This window comes from Bufo gargarizans, chromosome 10, assembly GCF_014858855.1.
Source record: "Bufo gargarizans isolate SCDJY-AF-19 chromosome 10, ASM1485885v1, whole genome shotgun sequence".
NCBI classification, from domain to species: Eukaryota; Metazoa; Chordata; class Amphibia; order Anura; family Bufonidae; genus Bufo; species Bufo gargarizans.
In genome coordinates, this window is record NC_058089.1 from 1,392,732 (window position 1) to 1,407,558 (window position 14,827).

Sequence of the window (14,827 nt, forward strand, 5' to 3'; positions counted from 1 at the left end):
CGCAGCGCTACTGCAAGCGCCACTACCTTCTCAAACAGCTGAACCGCGAATCCTGGCTGTCGTACCCTCGCTGATCAGATGCTGATGATCTATGCAAAGGATAGATCAGTAATAAAAAGGTACAGAATCCCTTTAAGACCCTCTCAGACACTGAAGGTAGATCTCAAAGAACCGGGGTTGCCAACTGTCCGTAGATTCACAGACAGTCCGTATAGGGGTCTATCTAAGCTACTGGGGGCACTATAGTGGGATATGTAAACTACAGACAGCCGCAAGGACTTTCAGGAACTGCTGCAGCCAACTACCAAGCAGTGGTCTAATGCTGAGGACTGGCTGTAGTGGTCACCACCAATCAGTGGTCTAATGCTGAGGACTGGCTGCAGTGGTCACCACCAATCAGTGGTCTATGCTGAGGACTGGCTGCAGTGGTCACCACCAATCAGTGGTCTATGCTGAGGACTGGCTGCAGTGGTCACCACCAATCAGTGGTCTAATGCTGAGGACTGGCTGCAGTGGTCACCACCAATCAGTGGTCTATGCTGAGGACTGGCTGCAGTGGTCACCACCAATCAGTGGTCTATGCTGAGGACTGGCTGCAGTGGTCACCACCAATCAGTGGTCTATGCTGAGGACTGGCTGCAGTGGTCACCACCAATCAGTGGTCTAATGCTGAGGACTGGCTGCAGTGGTCACCACCAATCAGTGGTCTATGCTGAGGACTGGCTGCAGTGGTCACCACCAATCAGTGGTCTATGCTGAGGACTGGCTGCAGTGGTCACCACCAATCAGTGGTCTATGCTGAGGACTGGCTGCAGTGGTCACCACCAATCAGTGGTCTATGCTGAGGACTGGCTGCAGTGGTCACATGCCGTACACCTGCACATCACCAACACTGTCACAGGCATCATCACTGCAGCCATATAAACAGGGGAGTGACGGGGATGCGACAGCTGGAAATTGTTGATTCTTTTCCATATGCAGCTGCCATTTTTTATTTTAACTACTGGGAAATCCTTTTTACACCCTGGGGTGTTTTTGATTCAAGGGCATTTTGAGGGCATGGAAAGGGAGGAGTGTCCTCTAAAAAGGGGTGGGGTGTATGTCCGTAAACGTTTTGGGCTGTCTGTGAATTTTGGTTCAGTTCTCCAGAAAAAATTGAAAGGAGGGTTGGGCAACCCTGGATAGGAAGTGCCATCGTTGTCAGATGGGTCTGACCTCTGGGACCCTCTCCTATCTCCAGAACCCCCGAATTGAAGGTGAGAACAGAGCGCATGCGCAGTCACCCTCCTTTATCCACTATACGAGTTCTAAAAATAGGCAAGCGAGCATGCTCAGCTATGTCCAGCAGCGCTATGGAACCTGCGATGACATATCCTAGCGAGCTACCATCAGTGTCGAGGATGGGAACACCCCTTTAATTAAAGGGGTTATCCAAGACTATAAAATGCCCCCCCCCATAGGCCGGGCCCCTCACAATGAATATACTTACGTGGCTCCCCGCACCGCCGCTGCAGCTTCTCTCTGTGCGTGGATAAAAACATCTGGTGTCGGGGGAGAGCAACCAATGGCAGGCGGGGACGGAGACGAGCCACCCTAGCATCGCTGGTGACACTCATCCCTGTCACCGCCTGCCATTGGCTGCTCCCCCCGACACCGGGAGAAGCTGCTGCGGTGGTGCGGGGACCAGGAGCAGCTCGGGGAGCCCGGTAAGCATATTTAGTGTGAGGGGCCCTGCCTATGGGGGAGGGGCATTTTATAGTCTTGGGTGACCCCTTTAACTACTACATTACTGCACCCCTCTCCTTACTGCTTGTAGTGTAAAAGAATGTATGTGCCAAATGTAAATGCTGAAAATATTCATTGAAATCAACATTTCCCCTTTATGATTTTTGCACAAAGTGTTTCTATAAAATCCATCATGGCGCCTCTCCGTGAAGCGAGCGCGGTCACTTTCCCACACTTAGGACGGCAGCCTCTGAGGAGAAGTGGTTTATTCTCTATGTATACAAATACAAACAACGTCGTGTAAGGCGAGGTCTACATGGTGACATTTAGTCGCACCAATGTCGCGCAACCATTTTCATAATGGTAGTCTATGGTGCCGCACTGCGACATACTGCGACACGACAGTCGCACAAAACCTATTGAAGATGGATGTTTCTGCGACTGTCGCAGTGTGACACCATTGACTACCATTATGGAAATTGTGGCGCGACATTAATGGCCTGGCCTAAAGCTGCAAGCATTATGTGTCCATAAAAAACGACATCTCATCATAACTGGAATAAACAACAAACCGGATCCCGCTGTCACTGGAGGCTCCGCGGTGACATTTTTGGCAAATTTTTGCAACATGTTGAATGCCTTTGATGTAACATATAGTCACATAACAATAAAACATTCTCATTGTCAATTCCGTATGTTCTTTTTGGTGTGAACGCCCGATTTCCTTGACTTTTTCCTGGGTTTCTCCTCCATTTTAAGCAATGGAGTGATTGGGGTGGCCTCCCCAGCATCTCCTTTCCCTTTGAAGAAGTAGGAGGCATTCAGCACCGTCTGGACAAACTTGGTTTCCGCAATGTTTTGCAAGGGACTGAAGCAAAATTTTATATTCCTTCTTCTGGAACCAAGGGGAGGAGACTGGGACTTTACCAGGATGACCTCATTACTTGGGCTGACATCCATCTTGGCTCTAACTCGAGAGGGCAGAGAGAGATCAATGGCCTCTGCTGAGCAAGGTTCCAGCACTTTGACTTTCTTGATGAAGCTCATCAAGGCCAAGTAAGTAAAACCGTCGTCAGTCTGAGTTGCCTTCTCGCTTAAGACTACTTGCTGATTGCTTCCAACGCCGGAGCGGTCGGCACTGTGGCGTGTGATGAAGGAGAGCTGGGAAAACCGGTGAAGGGGGTTTTGGCTTCTCATCCACTCCTGGCCTTGCTCCTGCCCGAGGGGTGGGGAGTCTTCGCTGCTGCCACGGGATGACAGAAACTGCTTCTGAGTAATGAAGAGGTCTTGGCTGTGATCGGACATGCCATTCATATACTTGGTGTTGGGATTGGCACCTGGAGAAGTGCTGGTATACATGGCCATGTTGCCTTGATGCAAGGACAGTGGGTGTTTTTTTCTCTGTTGAGAGTTCCCATCATCGTTCTTTGATGTTGCCTCACACGTCGGGTCAATGGTCATCTCCTTGTTTCTTTTCTTTTTCCTTTTTCCACCAGTGATGTTCTCTGGAGCAGGTCTATGGCGCTCACTACTTGTTGGAGGATTGGCAGAGGCCTGGATTTCCGGGGGCACCGGCTGCTTTTTTCTCTTGATTTTGAGAGGTGCCTCAAACGGGTCAGAAGAATGAAGACAATCACTGGCTTTGTTCACCTCCTGAGGAAGACAATTCTCATCACACGCTATGGCCGCCCTGTTCTTCACTTTTTTCTTCCTCCTCGATCTGCGGGAGGAATCACTGAATATGTCTGCGTCTTCTCCTTCGCGTAGGCATTTGTCATCTGTCCTGCGATGTTTGGATTTCTTCTCCTTAAGTTTAACTCTCTTTTCTTTATGTTCAATACCATTTTCCAGCAGATTTAGAAATTGCACGTCCTCTTCAGTTAAGGTTTCATCCAGCTTTGAGAAGTAAAGAAAATAAAATTGACATCATGTCCTGTGTGATACTATAGCAGATAAGTGTGCTTAAAGGGGTATTCCCATCTGGGCCATTGGTGGAATATCGCATCCCTATAGGAACAGGTGCAGGTCCCAGGAGCAGCCCCGCTGTGCATGCACACTGCGCTCTCAATTCACAGCTATGGGACTTCCGGGAAAAAAAACTAAACACGTTATTTCCAGCGAGCATGCTGTGAATGGTGTGCTCACCTTCACTTCGGGGGTCCTATTCTGGTGTCAGCAGTACAGCTATCTGACATTGATTAAGAGGACCGCACCCTTAGGCTACATGCACACGACCAAGCCATTTTTTGCGGTCCGCAAAAAACGGAAGCGGCCCGTGTGTCTTCCGCAATTTGCGGAACGGAAAGGGTGGCCCATTGTAGACATGCAAATTCTTGTCCGCAAAATTAATTTTTTTTTTGTGGGGCCACGGAACCGTGCAAGGAATGCAGACAGCACACGGAGCACACGGAGAGCTGCCTACTCCATAATGTTCGGCTGAACCCATGTCGATCGGCCAGCGATGGCAGGCACAGCCGCTCTCTCCTCCAACGGCACTTCTCCTAGGATCCCACACAGACAATGGGTATGTAGGAAAAAGAGTGCAGATTGAGGGGCGCTATTCCCAAAGTTTATTAAAAGGCGCATAAATAAGACATTAACAGCACAAGTGCAACACGCTTTGAACCGAGCCACACTTGTCCTGTCTAACTTATGCACCTTCCCCAAAATTTTGGAAATAGCGCCCTTCGATCCTAGCGATATGCCGTGTCCCAGATGGGAATACCCCTGTAAGCTAGCTAGAAGACACTAGAGATGGATCCTGCAGCACTATAGCAAGGCTGGCCAACACGTTGCACCCTGGTATCTGCAAGCTGCGGGCACTAGCCTCCAATATGAGCGGACCATCGCTCGGCTGTCACAGGAGATTCGAATTCAAGACTGCGCAGCCGTGGTGTTGCAGTCTGGTGACTTATATGATGTTGTGTGGTGTCCTATCAGGGACCCAGAAGTACGGCATGCTGCTGCTCCTTGCATTGGCTCTCTAACGTCCTTAGTGGACAGTGGAATATGGATACCGTATCACACTGCAGGGATGGGACATAACAGCGAGAGGAAGATGATACAGCGCTCGTCCCAATCCCTTTAAACTGCCGATCAGAGTGGGTGCTGGAAGTCGCACCCCCAATAATGATTTGAAACTGATGACTTACTCTCCGGATGGGTCTTCAAAATTCCCAGAAACCCCTTTAAAAGGGTTATCCAACCCCTATAATGCCTCCCCCTCATGCTGGTTACACTCAGCTCGCTCCCCCGTAGCTCCTGATGCCCACACGGCCGCCGCTAGCAGGCCAGTAAACATGCACAGTCCATGGGGGCAATGGGAGCCGCTGTCATATGACAGACGAGGCAGACTGTAGAGGCTTCTGTCATGGACAGTAGCCTGCAATGTGAACAGAGCCCGTGTGAGGATCAGGCCGCAGACCCCGATGAGGTAAGTACCTGGTCCTTCTGTGAGGCCTGAGGCTCTTGGTTCATATCGTCCACAGTTGTCTTCTGTGAAGGCATTCGGTCTTCCTGAAAAATAAAGAGTCCAAGATGAATTCAGAAGAGACAACCCACATGACGGGGGTGGGGAGGGCACCTCTGTAGCCTGCGCTCGGAATAGTGTTTGCACCATGGACGGTGTCCTTGACCATCCAGTAATGAGCGGCGCCAAGAGCAGCGCTACAGCCACATAGCGATCAGCAGCGTCTACAGCCACAGAGCGATCAGCAGCCGTCTACAGCCACAGAGCCATCAGCAGCCGTCTACAGCCACAGAGCCATCAGCAGCCGTCTACAGCAACAGAGCCATCAGCAGCCGTCTACAGCCACAGAGCCATCAGCAGCCGTCTACAGCCACAAAGCCATCAGCAGCCGTCTACAGCCACAGAGCCATCAGCAGCCGTCTACAGCCACAAAGCCATCAGCAGCCGTCTACAGCCACAGAGCCATCAGCAGCCGTCTACAGCCACAGAGCCATCAGCAGCCGTCTACAGCCACAGAGCCATCAGCAGCCGTCTACAGCCACAGAGCCATCAGCAGCCGTCTACAGCCACAGAGCCATCAGCAGCGTCTACAGCCACATAGCAATCAGCAGCCGTCTACAGCCACAGAGCGATCAGCAGCCGTCTACAGCCACAGAGCCATCAGCAGCCGTCTACAGCCACAAAGCCATCAGCAGCCGTCTACAGCCACAGAGCCATCAGCAGCCGTCTACAGCCACAGAGCCATCAGCAGCCGTCTACAGCCACAGAGCCATCAGCAGCCGTCTACAGCCACAGAGCGATCAGCAGCCGTCTACAGCCACAGAGCCATCAGCAGCCGTCTACAGCCACAGAGCCATCAGCAGCCGTCTACAGCCACAGAGCCATCAGCAGCCGTCTACAGCCACAGAGCCATCAGCAGCCGTCTACAGCCACAGAGCGATCAGCAGCGTCTTCAGCCACATAGCGATCAGCAGCCGTCTACAGCCACAGAGCGATCAGCAGCGTCTACAGCCACATAGCGATCAGCAGCCGTCTACAGCCACAGAGCGATCAGCAGCGTCTACAGCCACAGAGCGATCAGCAGCGTATACAGCCACATAGCGATCAGCAGCCGTGTACAGCCACAGAGCGATCAGCAGCCGTCTACAGCCACAGAGCGGTCAGCAGCCGTCTACAGCCACATAGCAATCAGCAGCCGTCTACAGCCACAGAGCGGTCAGCAGCCGTCTACAGCCACAGAGCGATCAGCAGCGTCTACAGCCACGTAGCGATCAGCAGCCGTCTACAGCCACAGAGCCGTCAGCAGCCGTCTACAGCCACAGAGCCGTCAGCAGCCGTCTACAGCCACAGAGCCATCAGCAGCCGTCTACAGCCACAGAGCCATCAGCAGCCGTCTACAGCCACAGAGCCATCAGCAGCCGTCTACAGCCACAGAGCCATCAGCAGCCGTCTACAGCCACAGAGCCATCAGCAGCCGTCTACAGCCACAGAGCCATCAGCAGCCGTCTACAGCCACAGAGCCATCAGCAGCCGCCTACAGCCACAGAGCCATCAGCAGCCGTCTACAGCCACAGAGCCATCAGCAGCCGCCTACAGCCACATAGCAATCAGCAGCCATCTACAGCCACAGAGCGATCAGCAGCGTCTACAGCCACGTAGCGATCAGCAGCCGTCTACAGCCACAGAGCCGTCAGCAGCAGTCTACAGCCACACATTATACGGTATACACTGCATAATACTGTATGCACTGCACCCCACATAATACTGTATGCACTGCACCCCACATTATACTGTATTCACTGCACCACACAATATACTGCAGACCCCGATGAGGTAAGTACCTGGTCCTTCTGTGAGGCCTGAGGCTCTTGGTTCATATCGTCCACAGTTGTCTTCTGTGAAGGCATTTGGTCTTCCTGAAAAATAAAGAGTCCAAGATGAATTCAGAAGAGACAACCCACATGACGGGGGTGGGGAGGGCACCTCTGTAGCCTGCGCTCGGAATAGTGTTTGCACCATGGACGGTGTCCTTGACCATCCAGTAATGAGCGGCGCCAAGAGCAGCGCTACAGCCACAGAGCGATCAGCAGCGTCTACAGCCACAGAGCGATCAGCAGCCGTCTACAGCCACAGAGCGATCAGCAGCCGTCTACAGCCACAGAGCGATCAGCAGCCGTCTACAGCCACAGAGCGATCAGCAGCCGTCTACAGCCACAGAGCGATCAGCAGCCGTCTACAGCCACAGAGCGATCAGCAGCCGTCTACAGCCACAGAGCGATCAGCAGCCGTCTACAGCCACAGAGCGATCAGCAGCCGTCTACAGCCACAGAGCGATCAGCAGCGTCTACAGCCACAGAGCGATCAGCAGCCGCCTACAGCCACAGAGCGATCAGCAGCTGCCTACAGCCACAGAGCGATCAGCAGCCGCCTACAGCCACAGAGCGATCAGCAGCCGTCTACAGCCACAGAGCGATCAGCAGCCGTCTACAGCCACAGAGCGATCAGCAGCCGTCTACAGCCACAGAGCGATCAGCAGCCGTCTACAGCCACAGAGCGATCAGCAGCTGCCTACAGCCACATAGCGATCAGCAGCGTCTACAGCCACATAGCGATCAGCAGCCGTCTACAGCCACAGAGCGATCAGCAGCCGTCTACAGCCACAGAGCGATCAGCAGCTGCCTACAGCCACAGAGCGATCAGCAGCGTCTACAGCCACATAGCGATCAGCAGCCGTCTACAGCCACAGAGCGATCAGCAGCCGCCTACAGCCACAGAGCGATCAGCAGCTGCCTACAGCCACAGAGCGATCAGCAGCCGCCTACAGCCACAGAGCGATCAGCAGCCGTCTACAGCCACAGAGCGATCAGCAGCCGTCTACAGCCACAGAGCAATCAGCAGCCGTCTACAGCCACAGAGCGATCAGCAGCCGCCTACAGCCACAGAGCGATCAGCAGCCGTCTACAGCCACAGAGCCATCAGCAGCCGTCTACAGCCACAGAGCGATCAGCAGCGTCTTCAGCCACATAGCGATCAGCAGCCGTCTACAGCCACAGAGCGATCAGCAGCGTCTACAGCCACATAGCGATCAGCAGCCGTCTACAGCCACAGAGCGATCAGCAGCGTCTACAGCCACAGAGCGATCAGCAGCGTATACAGCCACATAGCGATCAGCAGCCGTGTACAGCCACAGAGCGATCAGCAGCCGTCTACAGCCACAGAGCGGTCAGCAGCCGTCTACAGCCACATAGCAATCAGCAGCCGTCTACAGCCACAGAGCGGTCAGCAGCCGTCTACAGCCACAGAGCGATCAGCAGCGTCTACAGCCACGTAGCGATCAGCAGCCGTCTACAGCCACAGAGCCGTCAGCAGCCGTCTACAGCCACAGAGCCGTCAGCAGCCGTCTACAGCCACAGAGCCGTCAGCAGCCGTCTACAGCCACAGAGCCATCAGCAGCCGTCTACAGCCACAGAGCCATCAGCAGCCGTCTACAGCCACAGAGCCATCAGCAGCCGTCTACAGCCACAGAGCCATCAGCAGCCGTCTACAGCCACAGAGCCATCAGCAGCCGTCTACAGCCACAGAGCCATCAGCAGCCGTCTACAGCCACAGAGCCATCAGCAGCCGCCTACAGCCACAGAGCCATCAGCAGCCGTCTACAGCACAGAGCCATCAGCAGCCGCCTACAGCCACATAGCAATCAGCAGCCATACAGCCACAGAGCGATCAGCAGCGTCTACAGCCACGTAGCGATCAGCAGCCGTCTACAGCCACAGAGCCGTCAGCAGCAGTCTACAGCCACACATTATACGGTATACACTGCATAATACTGTATGCACTGCACCCCACATAATACTGTATGCACTGCACCCCACATTATACTGTATTCACTGCACCACACAATATACTGCAGACCCCGATGAGGTAAGTACCTGGTCCTTCTGTGAGGCCTGAGGCTCTTGGTTCATATCGTCCACAGTTGTCTTCTGTGAAGGCATTTGGTCTTCCTGAAAAATAAAGAGTCCAAGATGAATTCAGAAGAGACAACCCACATGACGGGGGTGGGGAGGGCACCTCTGTAGCCTGCGCTCGGAATAGTGTTTGCACCATGGACGGTGTCCTTGACCATCCAGTAATGAGCGGCGCCAAGAGCAGCGCTACAGCCACAGAGCGATCAGCAGCGTCTACAGCCACAGAGCGATCAGCAGCCGTCTACAGCCACAGAGCGATCAGCAGCCGTCTACAGCCACAGAGCGATCAGCAGCCGTCTACAGCCACAGAGCGATCAGCAGCCGTCTACAGCCACAGAGCGATCAGCAGCCGTCTACAGCCACAGAGCGATCAGCAGCCGTCTACAGCCACAGAGCGATCAGCAGCCGTCTACAGCCACAGAGCGATCAGCAGCCGTCTACAGCCACAGAGCGATCAGCAGCGTCTACAGCCACAGAGCGATCAGCAGCCGCCTACAGCCACAGAGCGATCAGCAGCTGCCTACAGCCACAGAGCGATCAGCAGCCGCCTACAGCCACAGAGCGATCAGCAGCCGTCTACAGCCACAGAGCGATCAGCAGCCGTCTACAGCCACAGAGCGATCAGCAGCCGTCTACAGCCACAGAGCGATCAGCAGCCGTCTACAGCCACAGAGCGATCAGCAGCTGCCTACAGCCACATAGCGATCAGCAGCGTCTACAGCCACATAGCGATCAGCAGCCGTCTACAGCCACAGAGCGATCAGCAGCCGTCTACAGCCACAGAGCGATCAGCAGCTGCCTACAGCCACAGAGCGATCAGCAGCGTCTACAGCCACATAGCGATCAGCAGCCGTCTACAGCCACAGAGCGATCAGCAGCCGCCTACAGCCACAGAGCGATCAGCAGCCGCCTACAGCCACAGAGCAATCAGCAGCCGTCTACAGTCCACATTATACCATATGCACTGCAGCCAACATTATAACATATGCACTGCACCCCACATTATACCATATGCACTGCACCCAACATTATACTATATGCACTGCACTCAACATTATAACATATGCACTGCACCCCACATTATACTGTATATACTGCACCCCACATTATACTGTATGCACTGCACCCCACATTATACTGTATGCACTGCACCCCACATTATACTGTATATACTGCACCCCACATTATACTGTATGTACTGCACCCCACATTATACTGTATGCACTGCACCCCACATTATACTGTATGCACTGCACCCCACATTATACTGTATATACTGCACCCCACATTATACTGTATGTACTGCACCCCACATTATACTGTATGCACTGCACCCCACAATATACTGTATATACTGCACCCCACATTATACTGTATGCACTGCACCCCACATTATACTGTATGCACTGCACCCCACAATATACTGTATAAACTGCACCCCACCTTATACTGTATACACTGCACCCCACCTTATACTGTATACACTGCACCCCACCTTATACTGTATGCCCTGCACCCCGCATAATACTGTAGGTACTTCACCCCACATTATACTGTATGCACTGCATCCCGCACTGTAGGTACTTCACCCCACATTATACTGTATAGACTGCAACACACAATATACTGTATACACTGCACCTCACATTATACGGTATACACTGCACCCCACATTATACTGTATACACTGCACCCCACATTATACTGTAATTCACTGCACCTCACATTATACTGTATATACTGCACCCCCACATTATACTGTATGCACTGCACCCCACATTATACCGTATGCACTGCACCACACATTATACCGTATGCACTGCACCCCAAATTATACTGTATACACTGCACCCCACATTATACCGTATGCACTGCACCACACATTATACTGCACCCCACATTATACCGTATGCCCTGCACCCAACATTATACCATATGCACTGCACCCCACATTATACTGTAATTCACTGCACCTCACATTATACTGTATATACTGCACCCCCACATTATACTGTATGCACTGCACCCCACATTATACCGTATGCACTGCACCACACATTATACCGTATGCACTGCACCCCAAATTATACTGTATACACTGCACCCCACATTATACCGTATGCACTGCACCCCAAATTATACTGTATACACTGCACCCCACATTATACCGTATGCACTGCACCACACATTATACTGCACCCCACATTATACCGTATGCCCTGCACCCAACATTATACCATATGCACTGCACCCCACATTATACCGTATGCAATGCACCCAACATTATACTGTATGTACCTAAAGGATAACTGTCACACTTAGACCCTAATTTCAATGTTCATACATGTAGTTACTAATAGAATGATATTCCAGAATCAGTTACTATTAGACTGACTGACCCCATATTTAATAGGATTCAGCCCTTAGCAACCAGGCTGCATAAAACTGCAATCTCACTATACAGTTAAGATGGCCGCCATTGCCCTCCCCCTGAGGCTAATTCCGCTGCCCTCACTAGCCAGTAACAATAGCCCCAAAAAGTGTCAGTAACCAGAGCCTCCACCCTAAAGGGTTAATTTCCTGCAGCACAAAGGGGTCCTCGTACCACATGTTGCTGTCATGTACAGTACAGACCAAAAGTTTGGACACCTTCTCATTCAAAGAGTTTTCTTCTGTAGATTCACACTGAAGGCATCAAAACTACGAATTATCACATGTGGGATTATATACATAACAAACAAGTGTGAAACAACTGAAAATATGTCATATTCTAGGTTCTTCACAGTAGCCGCCTTTTGCTTTGATTACTGCTTTGCACACTCTTGGCATTCTCTTGATGAGCTTCCAGAGGTAGTCACCTGAAATGGTCTTCACTTCACAGGTGTGCCCTGTCAGGTGTAATAAGTGGGATTTCTTGCCTTATAAATGGGGTTGGGACCATCAGTTGCGTTGTGGAGAAGTCAGGTGGATACACAGCTGATAGTCCTACTGAATAGACTGTTAGAATTTGTATTATGGCAAGAAAAAAGCAGCTAAGTAAAGAAAAACGAGTGGCCATCATTACTTTAAGAAATGAAGGTCAGTCTGTCCGAAAAATTGGGAAAACTTTGAAAGTGACCCCCAAGTGCAGTCACAAAAACCATCAAGCGCTACAAAGAAACTGGCTCACATGCGGACCTCCCCAGGAAAGGAAGACCAAGAGTCACCTCTGCTGCGGAGGAGAAGTTCATCCGAGTCACCAGCCTCAGAAATCGCAGGTTAACAGCAGCTCAGATTAGAGACCAGGTCAATGCCACCCAGAGTTCTAGCAGCAGACACATCTCTAGAACAACTGCTAGGAGGAGACTGTGTGAATCAGGCCTTCATGGTAGAAGATCTGCTAGGAAACCACTGCTAAGGACAGGCAACAAGCAGAAGAGACTTGTTTGGGCTAAAGAACACAAGGAATGGACATTAGACCAGTGGAAATCTGTGCTTTGGTCTGATGAGTCCAAATACGAGATCTTTGGTTCCAACCACCGTGTCTTTGTGCGATGCAGAAAAGGTGAACGGATGGACTCTACATGCCTGGTGCCCACCGTGAAGCATGGAGGAGGAGGTGTGATGGTGTGGGGGTGCTTTGCTGGTGACACTGTTGGGGATTTATTCAAAATTGAAGGCATACTGAACCAGCATGGCTACCACAGCATCTTGCAGCGGCATGCTATTCCATCCGGTTTGCGTTTAGTTGGACCATCATTTATTTTTCAACAGGACAATGACCCCAAACACACCTCCAGGCTGTGTAAGGGCTATTTGACCATGAAGGAGAGTGATGGGGTGCTGCGCCAGATGACCTGCCTCCACAGTCACCGGACCTGAACCCAATCGAGATGGTTTGGGGTGAGCTGGACCGCAGAGTGAAGGCAAAAGGGCCAACAAGTGCTAAGCATCTCTGGGAACTCCTTCAAGACTGTTGGAAGACCATTTCAGGTGACTACCTCTGGAAGCTCATCAAGAGAATGCCAAGAGTGTGCAAAGCAGTAATCAAAGCAAAAGGTGGCTACTGTGAAGACCCTAGAACAGTGATGGCGAACCTTTTAAAGGCCGAGTGCCCAAACTGCAACCCAAAATCCACTTATTTATAGCAAAGTGCCAACAAAGCAATTTAACCTGAATACTATAGTCCAATATAGTATATCCTCTATGTACTTTATTATTTAGCTATAATAGCCTGCCTACATTCAGTGTGCTGCCTGTGCTGAAAAGTCAGGAAAAGTCTAAGGCATATTGTACACTACTGACTTTTTCCAGAGTGCGGGTGCCCACAGAGAGGGCTCTGAGTGCCGCTTCTGGCACCCGTGCCATAGGTTCGCCATCACTGCCCTAGAATATGACATATTTTCAGCTGTTTCACACTTTTTGTTATGTATATAATTCCACATGTGATAATTCATAGTTTTGATGCCTTCAGTGTGAATCTACAATTGTCATAGTCATGAAAATAAAGAAAACTCTGTGAATGAGAAGGTGTCTCCAAACTTTTGGTCTGTACTGTATACACTGAGCAGACGGCAGATCTCCCTTCCCTGCGCTGCTTCAGCTCTGCATTGTCCCAGTCTGCTGAGTCAGGGAGCGTCTGCCAAGCGCAGGGACAGGGAGAAGTGCACACAGCCCAGGCACTGGTATCAGCTGCTGGGGAGGACCTGGCGCTAATCATTTACACACAGTCCCTGCCTGTCAGTAATGTGACCCTGCACGCTGCTGCTTCTGTGCCCTCCGTCCTTCAACACAGAGGACGGACCCTGCATAGCAACAGAGAGACGGACCCTGCCTAGCAACAGAGAGACGGACCATGCCTAGCATCAGAGAGACGGACCCTGCCTAGCAACAGAGAGAGACGGACCATGCCTAGCAACAGAGAGAGAGACGGACCATGCCTAGCAACAGAGAGAGACGGACCATGCCTAGCAACAGAGAGACGGACCATGCCTAGCAACAGAGAGAGACGGACCATGCCTAGCAACAGAGAGACGGACCATGCCTAGCAACAGAGAGAGACGGACCATGCCTAGCAACAGAGAGACGGACCCTGCCTAGCAACAGAGAGACAGACCCTGCCTAGCAACAGAGAGAGACGGACCATGCCTAGCAACAGAGAGAGACGGACCATGCCTAGCAACAGAGAGAGACGGACCATGCCTAGCAACAGAGAGAGACGGACCATGCCTAGCAACAGAGAGAGACGGACCATGCCTAGCAACAGAGAGAGACGGACCATGCCTAGCAACAGAGACGGACCCTGCCTAGCAACAGAGAGACGGACCATGCCTAGCAACAGAGAGAGACGGACCATGCCTAGCAACAGAGAGAGACGGACCCTGCCTAGCAACAGAGAGACGGACCCTGCCTAGCAACAGAGAGACGGACCCTGCCTAGCAACAGAGAGACGGACCCTGCCTAGCAACAGAGAGACGGACCCTGCCTAGCAACAGAGAGACGGACCATGCCTATCAACAGAGAGACGGACCATGCCTAGCAACAGAGAGACGGACCATGCCTAGCAACAGAGAGACGGACCTGATTTTAAGCACAGGTAAAAGCAGGCCGTACAGGGAACAAAACTGTGGAATTAAGGGGTAATTGAATACACAGTGAAAAGTTGAACTAGGGCCACCGAGGAGAT

At 51.9% G+C, this 14,827-nt stretch overlaps 1 protein-coding gene across 1 annotated transcript; it reads right to left on the reverse strand.

The window, feature by feature from the left end:
- Positions 1-2,045: 2,045 nt before the first annotated feature.
- LOC122921149 (G patch domain-containing protein 8-like) lies at positions 2,046-7,107 on the reverse strand. The gene is made up of 3 exons (XM_044271167.1): positions 7,036-7,107; positions 5,167-5,241; positions 2,046-3,621 (listed from the first exon to the last, which is right to left on the reverse strand). The coding sequence occupies exons 1-3, from the start codon at positions 7,099-7,101 to the stop codon at positions 2,410-2,412; spliced, it is 1,353 nt and encodes a 450-aa protein (XP_044127102.1). The 5' UTR covers positions 7,102-7,107; the 3' UTR covers positions 2,046-2,409.
- Positions 7,108-14,827: the final 7,720 nt, after the last annotated feature.